This window comes from Lachnellula hyalina, assembly GCF_007821495.1.
Source record: "Lachnellula hyalina strain CBS 185.66 chromosome Unknown contig00253, whole genome shotgun sequence".
Lineage (NCBI taxonomy): Eukaryota > Fungi > Ascomycota > Leotiomycetes > Helotiales > Lachnaceae > Lachnellula > Lachnellula hyalina.
The window spans coordinates 15,975-30,928 of record NW_022157367.1 but is presented as its reverse complement, the minus strand read 5'-3'; the positions used below and the strand labels follow the sequence as shown (position 1 = coordinate 30,928).

General features: G+C 46.6%; 4 protein-coding genes across 4 annotated transcripts; all 4 read right to left on the bottom strand.

Annotated features, from left to right (window-relative positions):
- Positions 1-2,738: 2,738 nt before the first annotated feature.
- On the bottom strand, positions 2,739-5,577 carry aclC (Cytochrome P450 monooxygenase; the record flags this gene model as incomplete). Its single annotated transcript, XM_031153773.1, has 4 exons — positions 2,739-3,577; positions 3,926-5,145; positions 5,214-5,401; positions 5,449-5,577. 4 exons carry the CDS (start codon positions 5,575-5,577, stop codon positions 2,739-2,741), a joined length of 2,376 nt encoding a protein of 791 aa, XP_031001351.1.
- A 4,148-nt stretch (positions 5,578-9,725) lies between these two features.
- On the bottom strand, positions 9,726-11,066 carry aclL_0 (Cytochrome P450 monooxygenase; the record flags this gene model as incomplete). The annotated part of the gene is made up of 5 exons (XM_031153772.1): positions 9,726-9,882; positions 9,931-10,103; positions 10,153-10,491; positions 10,539-11,009; positions 11,043-11,066. The coding sequence occupies 5 exons, from the start codon at positions 11,064-11,066 to the stop codon at positions 9,726-9,728; spliced, it is 1,164 nt and encodes a 387-aa protein (XP_031001352.1).
- Positions 11,067-12,023: 957 nt separating this feature from the next.
- On the bottom strand, positions 12,024-13,213 carry gliT_2 (Thioredoxin reductase; the record flags this gene model as incomplete). The annotated part of the gene is made up of 2 exons (XM_031153771.1): positions 12,024-12,645; positions 12,699-13,213. 2 exons carry the CDS (start codon positions 13,211-13,213, stop codon positions 12,024-12,026), a joined length of 1,137 nt encoding a protein of 378 aa, XP_031001353.1.
- A 415-nt stretch (positions 13,214-13,628) lies between these two features.
- ktnA (Methyltransferase) lies at positions 13,629-14,653 on the bottom strand (the record flags this gene model as incomplete). The annotated part of the gene is made up of 2 exons (XM_031153770.1): positions 13,629-14,038; positions 14,200-14,653. The coding sequence occupies 2 exons, from the start codon at positions 14,651-14,653 to the stop codon at positions 13,629-13,631; spliced, it is 864 nt and encodes a 287-aa protein (XP_031001347.1).
- Positions 14,654-14,954: the final 301 nt, after the last annotated feature.

Here is a 14,954-nt window from a genome sequence, read left to right as displayed (position 1 = left end):
GAGAGAGAGAGAGAGAGAGAACCAATAATAATGCCTGGTGACCAAAGTTTTCTTTTCTACCGTACACACCTTAGTCCTGTAAATTCAAAAGAGGGAGGACAATAGCACAACAGTGACAACACTCGAATTCATCAAATATATATCCTCATTTATCGATATACTAAAGGCGACAGTCTTATTTTACCCAATATAGAACTATGAATTAAAGATATGACGGACTATATCACCGCTATTACAGACAGCGTTAATTCATGACGTAAAGGCACGACAGCAGTTCTGGGTTAAGAGTACATTCAATGCTTTAAGGGCTCTACCCTCCTTTATAATTATCTGACGAACTCCAGATTGGCACGATAGAGAGTAATGAAGTTAGGGTTTTGTGTTTATATTTTTGTTCTCATTTCGGATTTTCAACCTTCACCTGCCATTGTTCCGTTTTACATACCTCCAATCTTGGAAACGCAGTTGTTGAACTTAAGAACCGCAACGGAATCTCGTCGCTATTACTCCTCTCTACCTTACTAAACGACACGCCCTTCCCTCCCGCTTGATACTGTTCATCATCCGATCCTGGGAATCTTGTTTCACTACTTACTGCGAAGTTTTCCACAGAGTGGCCCGTAAGATTTGCGCCGACGGGGCCGCGAATGATCGGCGTATGAACAATTTGTTCCCCTTCCCTAGCCTGAGGGCCATGGTTTCTGCCTCTAATACATTTCTTCAGTGATGAGATGCTCCTGGACACAATTCCTTTGCTCGTACATGATTTCCAAAGAGGCAGGTAAGCGGGAACGCAAGCACACATGATACCGAGAGGAACTTCAAGATTCTGGAAAAGTTGACCTAACCATAATGCTTTAGGTATATCGTCTGTGGCATAGATCTTGATGGTGGAATCTAACCGCATGATGGCACAAAGAGTGGTACTTATACTAGTATTAGCCAGAGGTCGCCTTCAAAGCTACCTGCGAACTGGTGGAAGGGGGTACTTACAGAATTCCAAGACTAAGAACATTTGCAATCATGGCCTTGTTGGTGCGCTGTATTTCAAGAAGTGAAATCATAGGGATTTGCAGTAAAAGAATGGCCACGTTGAAGAAGACATGTAGAAATCCAATTGACGAGCGCAAAGCTTGAAGATCGATGCAAGCAAATTTTGGGTATTTGGAGGGGCTCCAGAACGCTTGAACCGGATGACATGCTGCGAAAAATGCAATATAGGCTGCGAGGAACCAGAGGCCCAGGATGGCTATGAGTGCGTAGCAGATCTTTCTAAATGGCTTGTTGACTCCGAACAAACGATCATAAGAAAGCAGAATTGAAACCTGCAGGGTGAGTACTGCGAGAAGGTATAAGAAGTACATGGTAACATATATCTGGATAAAAGGCCAGATGTCAGCAATGTTCTGGCACGGAATGTGTTTTCCTGAGGTGCCATACCTTAAAGAAAATATTAACTTGATCTGTGGAAACCGAAATCGATGGCAAAGTCGCACCGCCTGCAACCACCGTTGCTATGTCCAGAGCTTGACAGCCATACGCCAGAATCTAATGAACTATTTGATCAGTGATCGTTGTTCGGACCAATCAAAAGAAACTTAGAGGCAGGCTTACCAGCGCCGCAAGGCATAACCCGTCATCAACAAATGGACGATCTGAAAGCAGTCTCGAGCGCAGCCGCAACGCAACTGTTATAGTAGCTAAAGATATGAAAATAATTGGAATAATTATCAAGATCAACAACTGCTCTCTTGTGTAAGTTGCTCGCGCTTGACGTGCTGATACGGAAGACATGAAGATTTGATAGTAATAAAGGCCAAAGGCACATGAAAATAGGCAGCATACCCTTTACGGCTCCTTTGAAAACTGCAGCGCATCTCACAGTGTAACACATGGCTGCATGTGAGTTGCACATGGCACTGCATAGTTGCCACGTGGAGACCACGACACATCGGTTGCCGTTACACTCGGCTCCCGGTATTGAATTCGATGTCTTCTGTGCCGCGATTATGCATGACCTCTTTTGCTCTCGATGTTTATCCGTGGCTTGCAACTCCCTGTACCGCCTTGGGACAGTGAGATGAAGGTGGTGGCTGTTCCACCCAATCAGGACTCGGTCAGGGGTAAAAGGGAGGATCAATATAGCTTCCTGTAGAGCTTCAATTTCGCTCTTTAGACACTATAATGAATCGTTAGCACCCCAATCATCCAAGCCTGCAACTGACATATCCAATCTTGCTCACCTGTCCCAGTAGCTCGAGTCTGGTACTACTGAGTGGGCATGTATGGGCAGACTCTTTAGCAAGCTTTTGGTACCACGAAGAGTTTTTGAAGCTCCGGATCTGTGCTCTAAGTCTGAATAGCATCAGATTTAATTTTAACTCTGTTCACAGCTAGGCATAGCTAAGTAGACGCTAGCATGATTGGGCCGGCACCGTTGATTGATTTCACGAACGATACTCTCAGCTGTGGAGAAAAGAGATTGCTTGCCTTTATCAGGGGGGTAACAACTTAATTCCAGTACCTATGTTGATTGTTCTCCAAAAAAGTCCATGAAGAATCAATGCAGGCTAAAAGCGCATCGACTGAGTGAACTTTGAACTAAAATAAAAGAACCCGAAAAGTTATAATCGTGAGTACATTTGGTTGCAAAGTTGGCTTGATAGTAATGAGCCAATTTTATTTTAGACCCTGCGGCAACTGTCTCTCTCAAAACGTCCCTAAGCTTCTCCCAGATTCTACTTTCTGGCAATTGCAATATTGGCAACCATCTTAAACTTCACTCCACCCTTACCATCAGTCTTAACGCCCTCAGTCTCCAACATGGCAGTATAGATTGTATCTACTGCTTGCTGAAACTTCCCTTCATCTGCTTGTGTCCAGCCTCCATCTGCCAGTCCGCCAAAGAAACTCCAAGCGATTAAAGACCATCGTTTCAAATCGGAAATCGCCATGATACTATTGCACTGCTCTATGCGGATAGATGTAAATCTGGCCTCCTTGAGAATCCCCTCTAAGTGCGCAGGATCCTGCCATTCTTTTCCCTTCTTGAATTCGTGAAATGCATCAGCTCCTCGAGTTGCAGTGTGCGCCGCTAAGGCTGCAGGTATATGAGCGCCTTTCGCCCAGGTAGTAACTATCGCGGTGCCGCCTGGTTTGAGGGTGCGATAAATACTATCTGCGACTTTTGCAGGGTCCTGGGATGCTTGGATAACGAAATTAGTAAAGCTATGCGAGAAAAAGTTGTCGTCAAATGTTAAGGCTTCCGCAGGCATTTTAGCAGTCGTGACAGAGTCAGCCCAGCCCTGTAAGGCTGCTTGCGCAGCAGTGACTTCACACATCTTCAGGTTCAAGTCGGTAGCAAAAATAGTAATATCGCCAGGTTTTCCGACATTAATGATTGCGAGGGTGACCACGCCATTTCCGCAGCCGTTGTCGAGTACTGTTGAGCCAGATCCAAGTTCTGCTATGGCGACCGTTTTATGGGCAATCTGAACAGAAACATCGCCCATCAACTCTGCCATCGTAGCCGGGCTTCGTGGCGCACACTGCTTGGGGATGAATTGTGCCATGATAACTGGTTGATTTTGGAGAGAGGATAAATCCTTCTTGATTTGAGGGCGAAGTGTTGAAACTTAAGATGGTGACGAATTTAATGCTTGAAGAAGCGAGAATGCTTGACGGAAAGAAATGGCTGAGATACTTGGCCCCACCCTCGGCTCTTATAGCACAATAGCTGCTGGAGTGTTTATTCAATAGATCGAACAAATAAGTGAATTAGATAATCAGATTTAAAAGTATCTCAAGTAATACAACACAGTGCACGGATCCGTGACTTGAATTGTGTTCTGCTGGCTTCTTTTGTCAACACTCCAATAGATTCAGATTGAATGAATTCCGTTCATAAGGTCCGCTCCTTGTATACTATCTTTCGACCTCAATGCCATACATCTCAATTGCATCCGAGGTTGATTTATCCAAACTTCTGGTTCACGCTTCCATTCATCATTCTCGGCCATTATGCCCAACTCAAACCCTTCCACAAGATGAATCAGCAAAATTCTAATCATAACATCTGCCACATATTTGCCCATGCATTGGCGAGGCCCAAACCCAAATCTCCAAAAATTGTACCTAGCTTGAACTGGGGTCCGCTCGAAAAATCGATCAGCGCGAAACCTTGAAGAGTCCTTTCCCCAATACGGGTTTCGTTGATTCAAAGCGTGGGAATCAATCACAAAATTGGTCTTCGGAGGGAAGTAGTAGCCACCAATAAATCGACCGGTTGGAATTGCTTGTGGAACGGAGAATGCGGCGAGAGGACGAAGACGGGATGACTCGGAAATGCAAGATGCAAGGTAAGTTGAGGATTCCAATATGTAGGCATTGAAGCCAGCCTCCGATTCTTGCCGTCTTGTTCCGATCTCAGCACGCAAACGCGCTTGTGCTTCGGGGTAAGCTGCGAGATATACTAAATTCCAAGATATGCCCCCCAGGGTCACGTCAAGATTGGCGTATAACATCTCATCAATTGTCTGCAGGAGCTGTTCTTCGCTGATTTCAGTGCTGTCAACCGCTTGGTACATTTGTACCAATGAAGTATTTGTGCTTCGTCTGATGGCTTGTTCTCGAGCACGGCGATTGAAGGATAACCAGTCTCTCCGGAACTCATGCAATTCTCGATTCGCTGATGTTGGCAAATACTTTGACCAGGTAAAGCGCGGAAGACCTCCACCAATGACATACTTGAACAGCTTTTCTCGTTTTGGAGCCATGACTTTAAGCTCTTGCTCCATCTCCTTAGACAGTTGCCCATATATGATTTCAGCAACAATCCAGAACGGCAAGTATTTCAAATCTTGAGCTGGATCAATAATGCATTCGGAGAGTTTTGAGTGCTTCCGTAGTTCATCAAAGTGAGAAACGGTTTTTCTCTGCATGCATTCGATATAAGAACCGGATACTGGCCTGAAGAAAGGGCGTTCGCACACTGTTCTTACACGCTTCCATTCGTTTCCGCTGATTAAGCCGACGCATTTTCCCAGAAGCTGTCCCATGTAATAGCCAGAATTATTGTTCACTGCTTTGATGTGTTTGTCTGAATCCTTGAAGGCTTCTTGGATGTGCGCAGCCTGGGTCAATACTCTGGAAGTGGCTTGTCAGTCGAACTGTACTTGTCGGAAGATTGATCATAGAATTGCTGAGGTACTTACACTTCAGGAGTTCTACCCGACCAGATACGATAAATCTGTCCATGTTTCTTTTCCCACTTTAAGCTATTTTCCTTGCCATAGAGAAACTTGGCCGAATCTCCTTGGCCGTTCGGAAATCTATATGGCACCGTTGGAAGGGATCTCCCAGCCTCAGTACTCTTTATTGGGTGTTTCCAGCATAACCAAACCTGTTTAATTTAGTAGGCTCCCTTTCAGCAGGTCAAAAACTACGTACATTCAGGATATGTGAAATCAAATCTGAAGGTCTGAACAGCACCTTAGATCCAAGACCCAGTAACAGAACGCCGGCAATAGTTGTCCACTTCCAGGAGAAACAATACTCATCAAACAAATGAGATGACATTTTGCTTAGTCGTGCTTGAATTTAGAATTCAGAGGAGGCTTCCCAATGCACGAGCTACTGGAACAGTTGCTTCAAACATTGAACCACGTCAAGACATGAGCCGGCCACCGGCCAATGGCAATTATAATTCGGCGTCCAGAGGACACTGCCCCCCGGCAGATAAGAGCTAGGCTTCTAGTAACACAGATTGTCTTACCTTACGAGACGCCACGGGCCGCTTTGATATATGTTTCACTCGTTCAATATTGATTTTTAGCAGTGAGTAGATTGCTATTTACAAGAATTGTGACATCAAAAATCTACCCTGGAGCTGAAATTTAGCATCATGGGCCATAGCCAAAGTGCTAACTCGACTCAAAAAGTTGAAGACTGCCTGATTCAGAACGAGTTGTCAAGCGGGTATTGGCACATATCTTTCCACCAATGCGCCTGTCACAGTGAAAGGTAAGAGAGCTTGCTCTCCCATTTTCATGCGTAAGAAAGTATCTCCTACCAGTGGCATGCTGGCCCACATGGACATTGTCACCCAGATATATCCAATCAACCACTTCCACGGCTTCTGGTTCATGGCTCCCGGCTTGCCCCCGGACTTGCGGAAACACCACTGTACAAAGTCTTCTACGGTGATTGCAACCATCTGCCAAACGAAAAATAAGAAAAATCCATGGGTGCGCTCGGCGAATGTGATATTGGATGGACACGGCATAGTCATCTGTGACAGTGCATGGAAGGCACCAGAGATCGTGAAAGCCAGATACAGTGTTGTATAGGATGACGAATTGGTTCCACGGGGTATTCCAAAAGCATTGATAAAAGCGTTGGTGTAGGATGTTAACATCTAATATTAAAAAATCAGCCAAGAAGCCTGGCTGTTACAAGATAGAGTACGAACATGACGAAGTTGTTGGTGCCAGTACCTGCCCCAAAAGTCGCGAATAGTCGTTGTATCTCTAAGACGTCCAAATGGTGGTGGCCAGTCCTTGAAAACAATCAGTATTTTACGAAACGCAAGGGGGGAAAACGGGTACCTCAGGTTTACTCAAACCAATTGCTACCGCAATGAAGGCGAATTGTGCATATTGCATACTCAGCATAAAGTACGGAGTAGAGGCAAATACTAAGCATTTCAAAAAGCTCCAGAAAGGATCGGAATGATGTAGTGTAAGATATTTGCTGTTTAGCTGTCCTATTTGACCATCCGGAGAGGTGTAAAACAATCGTATGCTCATCTGTCCCAGCAGTTCGGCTATAAGAATGCACTTGAAAAACTGAAAGACCTGCTCTACTAGAAATGCAGATTTGCCTCTTGTGTTGACTCGAGGCACATTTTTGACTTCCTGGTTCCATCCAATACCGCGCTGATTGGCGATAAGTGTAAACGCCCATTTCAGCTTTGCCCACCCGAAAGACGAGAAACCTAGAGCCTCTTTAGGTCTTCCAACTCGCCAGAAATGAGCTTCTGGTCCCTCGTCACCCGAAAATGCCAACTTTGCTAGTGTGGCCATGTAATAAGACCAGCTGATGGTGAAAGGCTGAGCTAAGCCAATATTGTTAGTGAAATGCGGGCCAAGATGTACTCTAATGGCAAGGGCAACGATGAGTGCGCTGAAAATTGACTTTCGTCCGCGAAATGGGGGTGATGCAAGGGCGAAGATTTGCACTATGAATAGTGCGAAGTGAGGCAGAATGGAGCTACTGGGTTCGTTCAGTACCCAGTTTGAGACATCTTTCTCGGCCATCTTTGATCAGGACGAAAGTTTGTTGAATTGCAGATTTTCACAAAGCTTCGATGATAAAGCGATCGAATCCTAGCAATGAAATTTGTCCCAAAATCTTTTGTTATAGACTGAGGCTTGCCCGGCGGCCGAGCCGCTGGGCGTTCTCTGAGTATCGAGTATGTAAGCAATTTAGAAAAAAGACCTGACGGCAGCTTCTTAAAACTGAAAATCCGATTTGCAGTTTGATTTTGAGGCTGCTTTTCTGGATTCACCAATCGATAAACTCCACAGGCCATGGAGGCACCAATGCAGGCTTTGACAGCCTCACTCGTGGTCGTGGTCTTCACAATTATTATTTTTCATCTGCAAACCTCCGTGTATCAACAGTTTCCGCGAGTGGGACGATCGATCTTTCCATTTACAGCGGTCCATGAGCGTGTCCAGAAAGGTTACGACCAGGTATTTGCGCCCTGAAGTCCTCAAAGCAGAAGAAAAAAGCTCATAGAGAATTTGAATAGATCACAAAGTCTTCGCAGAAGCCATTTGTTGTGAGATGGTGGGCCAAGGACTATCTTCTCCTTCCGCCAAAGTATCTCTTAGAACTGAGAAGCGCCGGATGGAGGCACTTAAGCTTCTTCCAGAATATTAGTGATGTACTTCTAAGCATCGATTAAACCAAGAAAATATCTTGACGAGATTTCTACCAGGCACTCTATCTGCACACAACTGTAGGAGATCTGTATACTTCTGACAGAATGGTGGAGGTGGTGAAGAAGAAGCTTAATCCTCTTTTACGTACGCATGAGCAATGAAGTATGGAAAACCCATTGTGAACCGGATCACTGAAATTGCTAGGTATCCAGCTCAACTGACGCCAGTTATGATTGAAGAGATAGCATACGCATTTGACCGGGAATTGCGCCCTGGTGAAGGTACGAAACCTCTTCAGTTCCTCCATTCAAAGAGCTGACGAGATTTCCAGAATGGCAAACGGTTATTGCAATGAAATTCTTCAGCAGTATTGCACACCGAGCGGCCACTCGAATCATGATAGGCCACGAATTATGCAGAGATGAGTCTTTCATCGAAGCATCCATGAGCTTCCTAGAATCCATCTTCATAACAGCATTAGTGATTGTGAAACTCCCTCTAGGCCCATTCCGAGGATTACTCGCATGGCCTATCACGCTATCACACCGTCTGAAATTGCGAAGATGCACAGCCGCCTTACTTCCAATTATCAAGGCCAGAATAGACGCTAAGAGTACCCGCACTGAGGGCATAGCACCGCCGCTTGATGCAATAGAATGGACTCTTGAAGTGTCGAAACCAGATGGGCCACACAATAGCGCCGAAAAGATTACCGAAGAGCTGGTGCACGCTTTATGGGCAGCGAGCTCGGCGCCAGGAGGTCTCATGACCGAATTAGTCTATCAGCTTCTCCTCGAACCTTCCTATCTCGCTCCTCTTCGCTCAGAAGTGGAAAGCGCGTTTGAAGCGCATGGCTGGACTCCCAGAATGCTCAACTCGTTGTATCTTCAAGATAGCTTCATTCGTGAGGTCAACCGGCTCTTCCCTACTGGATCTGGTAAGATATGCTCTTTGTCTCAAAGCATTCAAAGCTAACACTCTCAGTGACATGTTCTCGGACCGTAATGGACAAGCCTTTCCAGTTCTCTGACGGGCTTACGCTGCCAGTCGGGACTCGATTTGGGTTTCCCATCAAGGCTCTTCAGCATGACCCAGACACTTTCGCTCATCCGGATACCTTCGATGGTTTCCGCTTTGCTAAGCAGAGCTCTGGCGAAAGTAACATTGGAGAGGACAGCCGGAGATGGAGTGCGTCCTCGATGGACACCACTAATTTAGCGTAAGCTTTCTATTTGCCCAAGCTTTCACATTCTGACAATTGTACATATGCAGCTTCGGATACGGTACCCATGTTTGTCCCGGCCGCTTCTACGCCGTCCGCGAAGTCAAGATGATATTCTCGAAACTTCTTATGGAATTTGACATCGAGTGGGATAGGCCACCTGGAACTGCGAGGCCTAAGGCTGTGCATATTGAGGGGCAATTTGTGCCCAATATGAGCCAGAAGATTTGCTTACGATGCCGTAAAGCGGGCAAGCCATGAACATAAGATCATAATTCACAGTCACGTGTGGGGAAAAGGGGAAGCGAAAGGGGGGTTAATCACGTGTGTTGGAATCTGCAAAAGGTTATTTGACTATTTCTCGTGGTCGTGGTGATTGTGAAAATAGTATGCATCAAAAATGGAATCATCATGTTGTTAATGCATAGCTTTACATGCTCATTGTAGACAATATTGTACCTGAAATTCTCGGGCACCGAGTCACAGACCGGTGCCCGAAGCTCGGCAGCCGAGATTTGTAGGGTTACATTCAGCTATCCACACCCAACGTCCCCGTATCACTGCATACCCTTCAACTCAACATACAGCGGTGGCCTGTCCCAAACGATATCGAAACGCTGATTCGTTGCCCAATTGCGGCTCTCATCGCGTAGCTCCATATCGAAGGACCATAAGATATGCGCCAAGACGGAACGGATCTCAAGGTAGGCGAGACTCTAGGATGTTAGCCTAACGTACGTACTTAGCAGGGTGAGTACTCACTTCCTCCCAAGGCAATTGCGCGGGCCAATGGACCACGGCTGCGAGGCAGCTTTTATATCGTTCTTGTATCGCTCCGGCGCATCAGGGAGCCAGCGCTCAGGGACGAACTTGTCGGGATCGCAGAAATTGGTATCAAAATGCGTTGCAGCCCACTGATGGATACCAACCGAAACCTACCCAGATCATTAGCTCTAGTTTCGATGGTATAGATTGCACACTTACATCAGGAGGAACAAAGTGGCCGTCAATAATGTCGCCCTCGGGGCCGGTCCTTCGCGCAAAGTTCCCTGCTGTGGGAGGATGGATTCGAAACGCCTCTTCGATAACTGCATTGAGATACGTGATTTGTCCCAGGGTCGTGGAGGTGATGGCCTCTCGATTCGTGAAGGAGCGACGGACTTCATCCTGGGCTTGTTTCATGACTCTCGGGTCACGAAGCAAGTAGAAAGTAATTGCTGCTAAAGCTGCTGCTGTTGTGTCGCCACCTGCGTTGACAAGGACAGATGTAGAGCCGATGATTTCAAACTCCGACATTCCTCGTTTGTCGTTGTGGCGTAGAATCTGCGTTTCGTAAGAATTTGTGGGTTGTTTGGTATGTTGATGCTTACATATGTCATGAAATCTCTGCGAGTATCAGACTTGAGCGCGATGCGTCGCAGTACTTTGTCTTTCGTCGACTGGTAGCCCATTTCTTGTACTCTTTTGAAACTTGGGATGCTCATCATAGCCTTCAGCAGGAGCCCAATTGATCTATATTCCCGTGCCATCACAAAAAACGGCTGGTATCTGCAGGCAGAGAAGAAGCCTTCGATGAATTCATGTCGCGTTCCCCCTTGTATTGCATCTAGAGATTCGCCGAATGAGAGGTCTGAAACGACGTCGAAGGCAATAAGATTGTACCACTCATTTATGTCAACGCGTTCTCCCTGGCCAACTCGTCTAGATAGTTGTTTGATTAATCGAGTGATGTGCTCCTTCAGGAGCGGTTCCTGTTCTCGAAGGGCGGTCTCAGAGAATGCATGTGCCATAGTTTTTCGGATTCTAGCATGATCAACATCGTTCGAGACTATGCTAATCAGCTGGAGTCTGGTATCTCATGTTGGGTAACGTACACAGTATTGGCAACTTATCTTCATCGTAAAGAACCCGCTTATAGTCTTTGGCTAGTTGACGCTTGTTCTGACAGAAGCCATAGATATCTAGGGCAGTTTAGTCAGTAAAGCTCGAAAAAGTACAATAGCACGAAAGAACTCGCATTAGTAGCGTTGGCATACCCTTCCATGCTTGTGCAGTGGCAAACGACAATATATTTGGCGCCACACGTACAACAGGACCATATGTTTCATGTATCTCTGCAGTCTTACTGATGGTCGATCCTTGGAAAAGCCATAGCATCCGAGGAAATTCAAAACCAGCTAGATAGAATGGTCCAGGAAATTTTGCGAGAGGATGGAACCAAATATTATACACAGCGTTGATCGCAAGAAACAATAGGTACTATTCCTGTCAGTTACAAAATGTTGGAATGTAGACTAGACTTACAGAAATGCATACTGAGATTGTGATGGCTACCACGCCGACATGAGCAATGGATAAACTCATAGCCGTGGAAGTCTAATAGGGAAAGAAGAAATGAAGCGGGTACAAAAGTTCAATAAAATGAAAGAACATTCGATTGGTAGTCCTCGCATCCGAGATTATGTCGACCCCGTCGCGACCGGTTAGATATATAATCTGGACCAATGTTTGGCTCGTGCCGGCTACCGCCCGTTCCATAACCTTCCGGGTACCATAATGTGGGGTTTTGCAGTTCACAGGGCTGGTCTTACATGGGCTTGGAGAGAAAAGCGTAGCTTTCGTGAATATGATTTCAAAAAAGCTCGAACGGCCCAGCTAAAATGCAGGCTCGTCCTCGATTTGCAAGAAATGTGGGGGTAGTCTTCATAGCGAGCTAGGTTATTTCCTGATCCAGCCACTATCGTATATAGCTTCATGAACAGAAAAGTAAAATAAAAACCACATTGACACCATGATTACCCATTGCCAGCCACAAATACAAAAACAATTCCCCTCCAACTCTCCATCCCCACGCCTCAAAATCCCCCAAGCCCAGCAATCCTCATCCAAATGCCCCTCCTCTCCCTCCCCTCAAAACCCCGCAATCCATTCCCAGTAACACTCCTCGGCAACTCCCTCGCCACCCCCGCCGCAGCATTAGCACCCATCAGCAGCGCATTCGGAATAATCTTAAAGGGGCTCGCACAATCCCCCGCAGCAAACACCCCTTCCACATTCGTCTGATAAAAAAAGCCATTCGTCTTGATATTACCCATAACATCTAGCTCGAGCCCAAGCTGCTGCACTATCCACGGCGGTGGTCTTGCGAGCGGTTGGTGAACGAGGAAGTCTCGCGTGTGTGTGGTTTCGTCGCCGAGTGAGAGCGAGATGGTTGAAGCTCCGCCGGAGCTAAGGCGTTTGATTGAATGGTCGTTGATGTCTACGGAGTCTGAAAGGCTGTTTGAAGCAAGTGCGGAAAGCAGGTCTGCAGCGAGGGTGGGGTTGGAGTCTGTGTAGATGGAGAGATTTTTGGCGAATTTGAGGGTGTCTTGGGCGACCATGAGTGCGTGTTTGACGGTGGAGAGGCTGCCTTTGGCTAGAAGTCCGGCATGTTCACTGCCTCTTTTTTCGAAGCCGAATGTGAACATGCAGTGGAAGCTGGTATGGTTAGCTTTTATTTCTACAAAAATCTCCAGAGGGGGATTTCTTACATCTTCTTAGGGAAATTCTCCGCATATCCAGGAATCTCCGGGAAGACGAACTCCGCGCCCATAGCTAGTAAAAGCTTCCGACCATACCACATCCCACCCTCCGAGTCCGTGACCAGGAATAGGGTATTGTTTGTTTTTTCCACACTGATGATGGTTTTATCTAGTGTCTTTGCGAAACCGGTTGCAGCTATTTCCTTCCGACTCTTCTCCCGTAGTGCGTCTGGATTTTTGCCTTCCCAGCCAGATAGGACCCTCATTGGCGTAAGCCATGAATTCCGAGGCTTTTGATGGTCAAAAATGAGCGTGGAGAGCTGGTGGCGATACAGTGTCGCTGCAGCGGAAAGACCGGCATGGCTGCCTCCTAGAATGATAACATCAACAGGCGATTCCAATTGTGCCCCAAAGTCATGAGAAACAATCTCTGGTGCGTGATACTGGTTCCAATATAGGGTGGATAACACTACCAGGCCTGCGAGAGCGTACGTGTAAAATCCATTATAGGATGAGGGTGCCATAGAGAAAAGAACCTGGAGGGACTCGGATAATTGAATTAGAAGATGACGCCAGTACTGTACGAAAAATAGACGTAGTAAAATCGATGCTTTAGTTGCGCCAGACGCATGTCGATTCGATCATAGTGTATCGGCAGCCGAGCAAGCCCATTGCATAGGGCTGGCTCCGAGAGGCCACCACCCCCTCCAATCAGCTTGGGCTTGGACCTGCATAGACGTGGGATGGCTGCATATTGGTAAGCAACCCTTGAAATGTATCGCCGGCGATAGTTCCCGATATGACCGCGAACAGCATCAATACCTACACGAAAGAGCGTATTCTTAAATCTGTACTCACCAATAGAAGTAGTCTGCTTGAATAATTCATCGTTGTCTGCTCAATGCCTATCCGCTGCAGTAGCTAACTCGAGAACTAAGACTACTTGGTGGCAATGGCGATATTGGCCACGAACTTCAATTGTGCTCTGCCACCATCGATCGCCTTGTAACCATCCGTCTTCGCGAGCTCTTCCTTGACCACGTTGATTGCCTTGTCCCAGTTCGCCTCATCAGACTCAAGCCATCCAACCTCAGAAGTACCACCGATAAAACTCCAAAGCATCGTTGCGAAATGGGTAAGCTCAGTCGTCGTGCAGTAGACCTCGGCCTTCTTCATAACGATCTTGTCCTTCTCAAATCCACCCTTCTCCACCACATTCTGTACAAAATCTGCCGGTGCCCACTTTGCCATTCCCTCTCTCGGTAGTGGAGTTCCTGGAGGTCTGGTTGCTTTGGCTGCTGTCTGCAGGGGCTCCATGTTCGGAACATAGGCCCAAGAATTGACAAGCACTACACGAGGAACAGATTAGCATGTTTCTTGAAGACGCTTTTCAAAGATAGCAGACAAAAATGAAGAATGCACAATTTCTTGGGATACTTAAGAAATACACCATAAGGCCACATGTTGCCTATAAAGAACAGGAAGAACCAGACAAAATCAATCTACTTACTTTTTCCACCCGGCTTTAGGGTTCTGTACATCTCCTTCACAGCATCAATGCCGTCATTCGGTAGCACAAACAGAAAAGCGTTGCCAATGGTGAGGGTAAAGGTGTTGTCGGCAATTGAGAGCTTGAGTGAATCCATCTGCTCAGCCTCAGCAGGCCACTTGTTCTCAGCAGCATGCTTTCGATAGACCTCAAGGGCTTTCTCGTTGATGTCAGTGCCTTTGATTGAGACCTCTGCCTTCGAAGCTGCGATCGCCTCCACAACAGCAGCGGTGCCGGCGCCAGTACCGCAACCATTGTCGTGAATTACTGATCCAAATGGGATTGGTGATATTTGCGCGAGACTTGCTTTCGCAAGCTGCTCCATGCTGTCTCCAACAAGCTCATCGTAAAGCTGCGGGGTAGGGGCGAGAGCCTGCTTGGGGACGAACTTGCTGGTTCCTTCTGGGGCGTTCATCTTGGATGTTTTTGAGGATTGATGACTCTTCGTTGTCGTTTCTGAGGAGATCAAAATGTTGATGTTGATGGATGAGAAAAGGTTGAGGTGCGTAGGCAACAGCAGCAGCCTTGAAAGGAAATGCAACAAACCGTTGGATCACATGCCGGCAACCGCGCGACGGTGAATCAGGGCCGGCGGACTGAGGCCACGATTCGGTCAGCGAATGTAGAAGCATCTGGAAATTGAATCAATTCGCAGCAAATGTGAATATCAAGTTAAATACGAGGATTTCAATAGGTTACTATGCCGGCAATTGCTA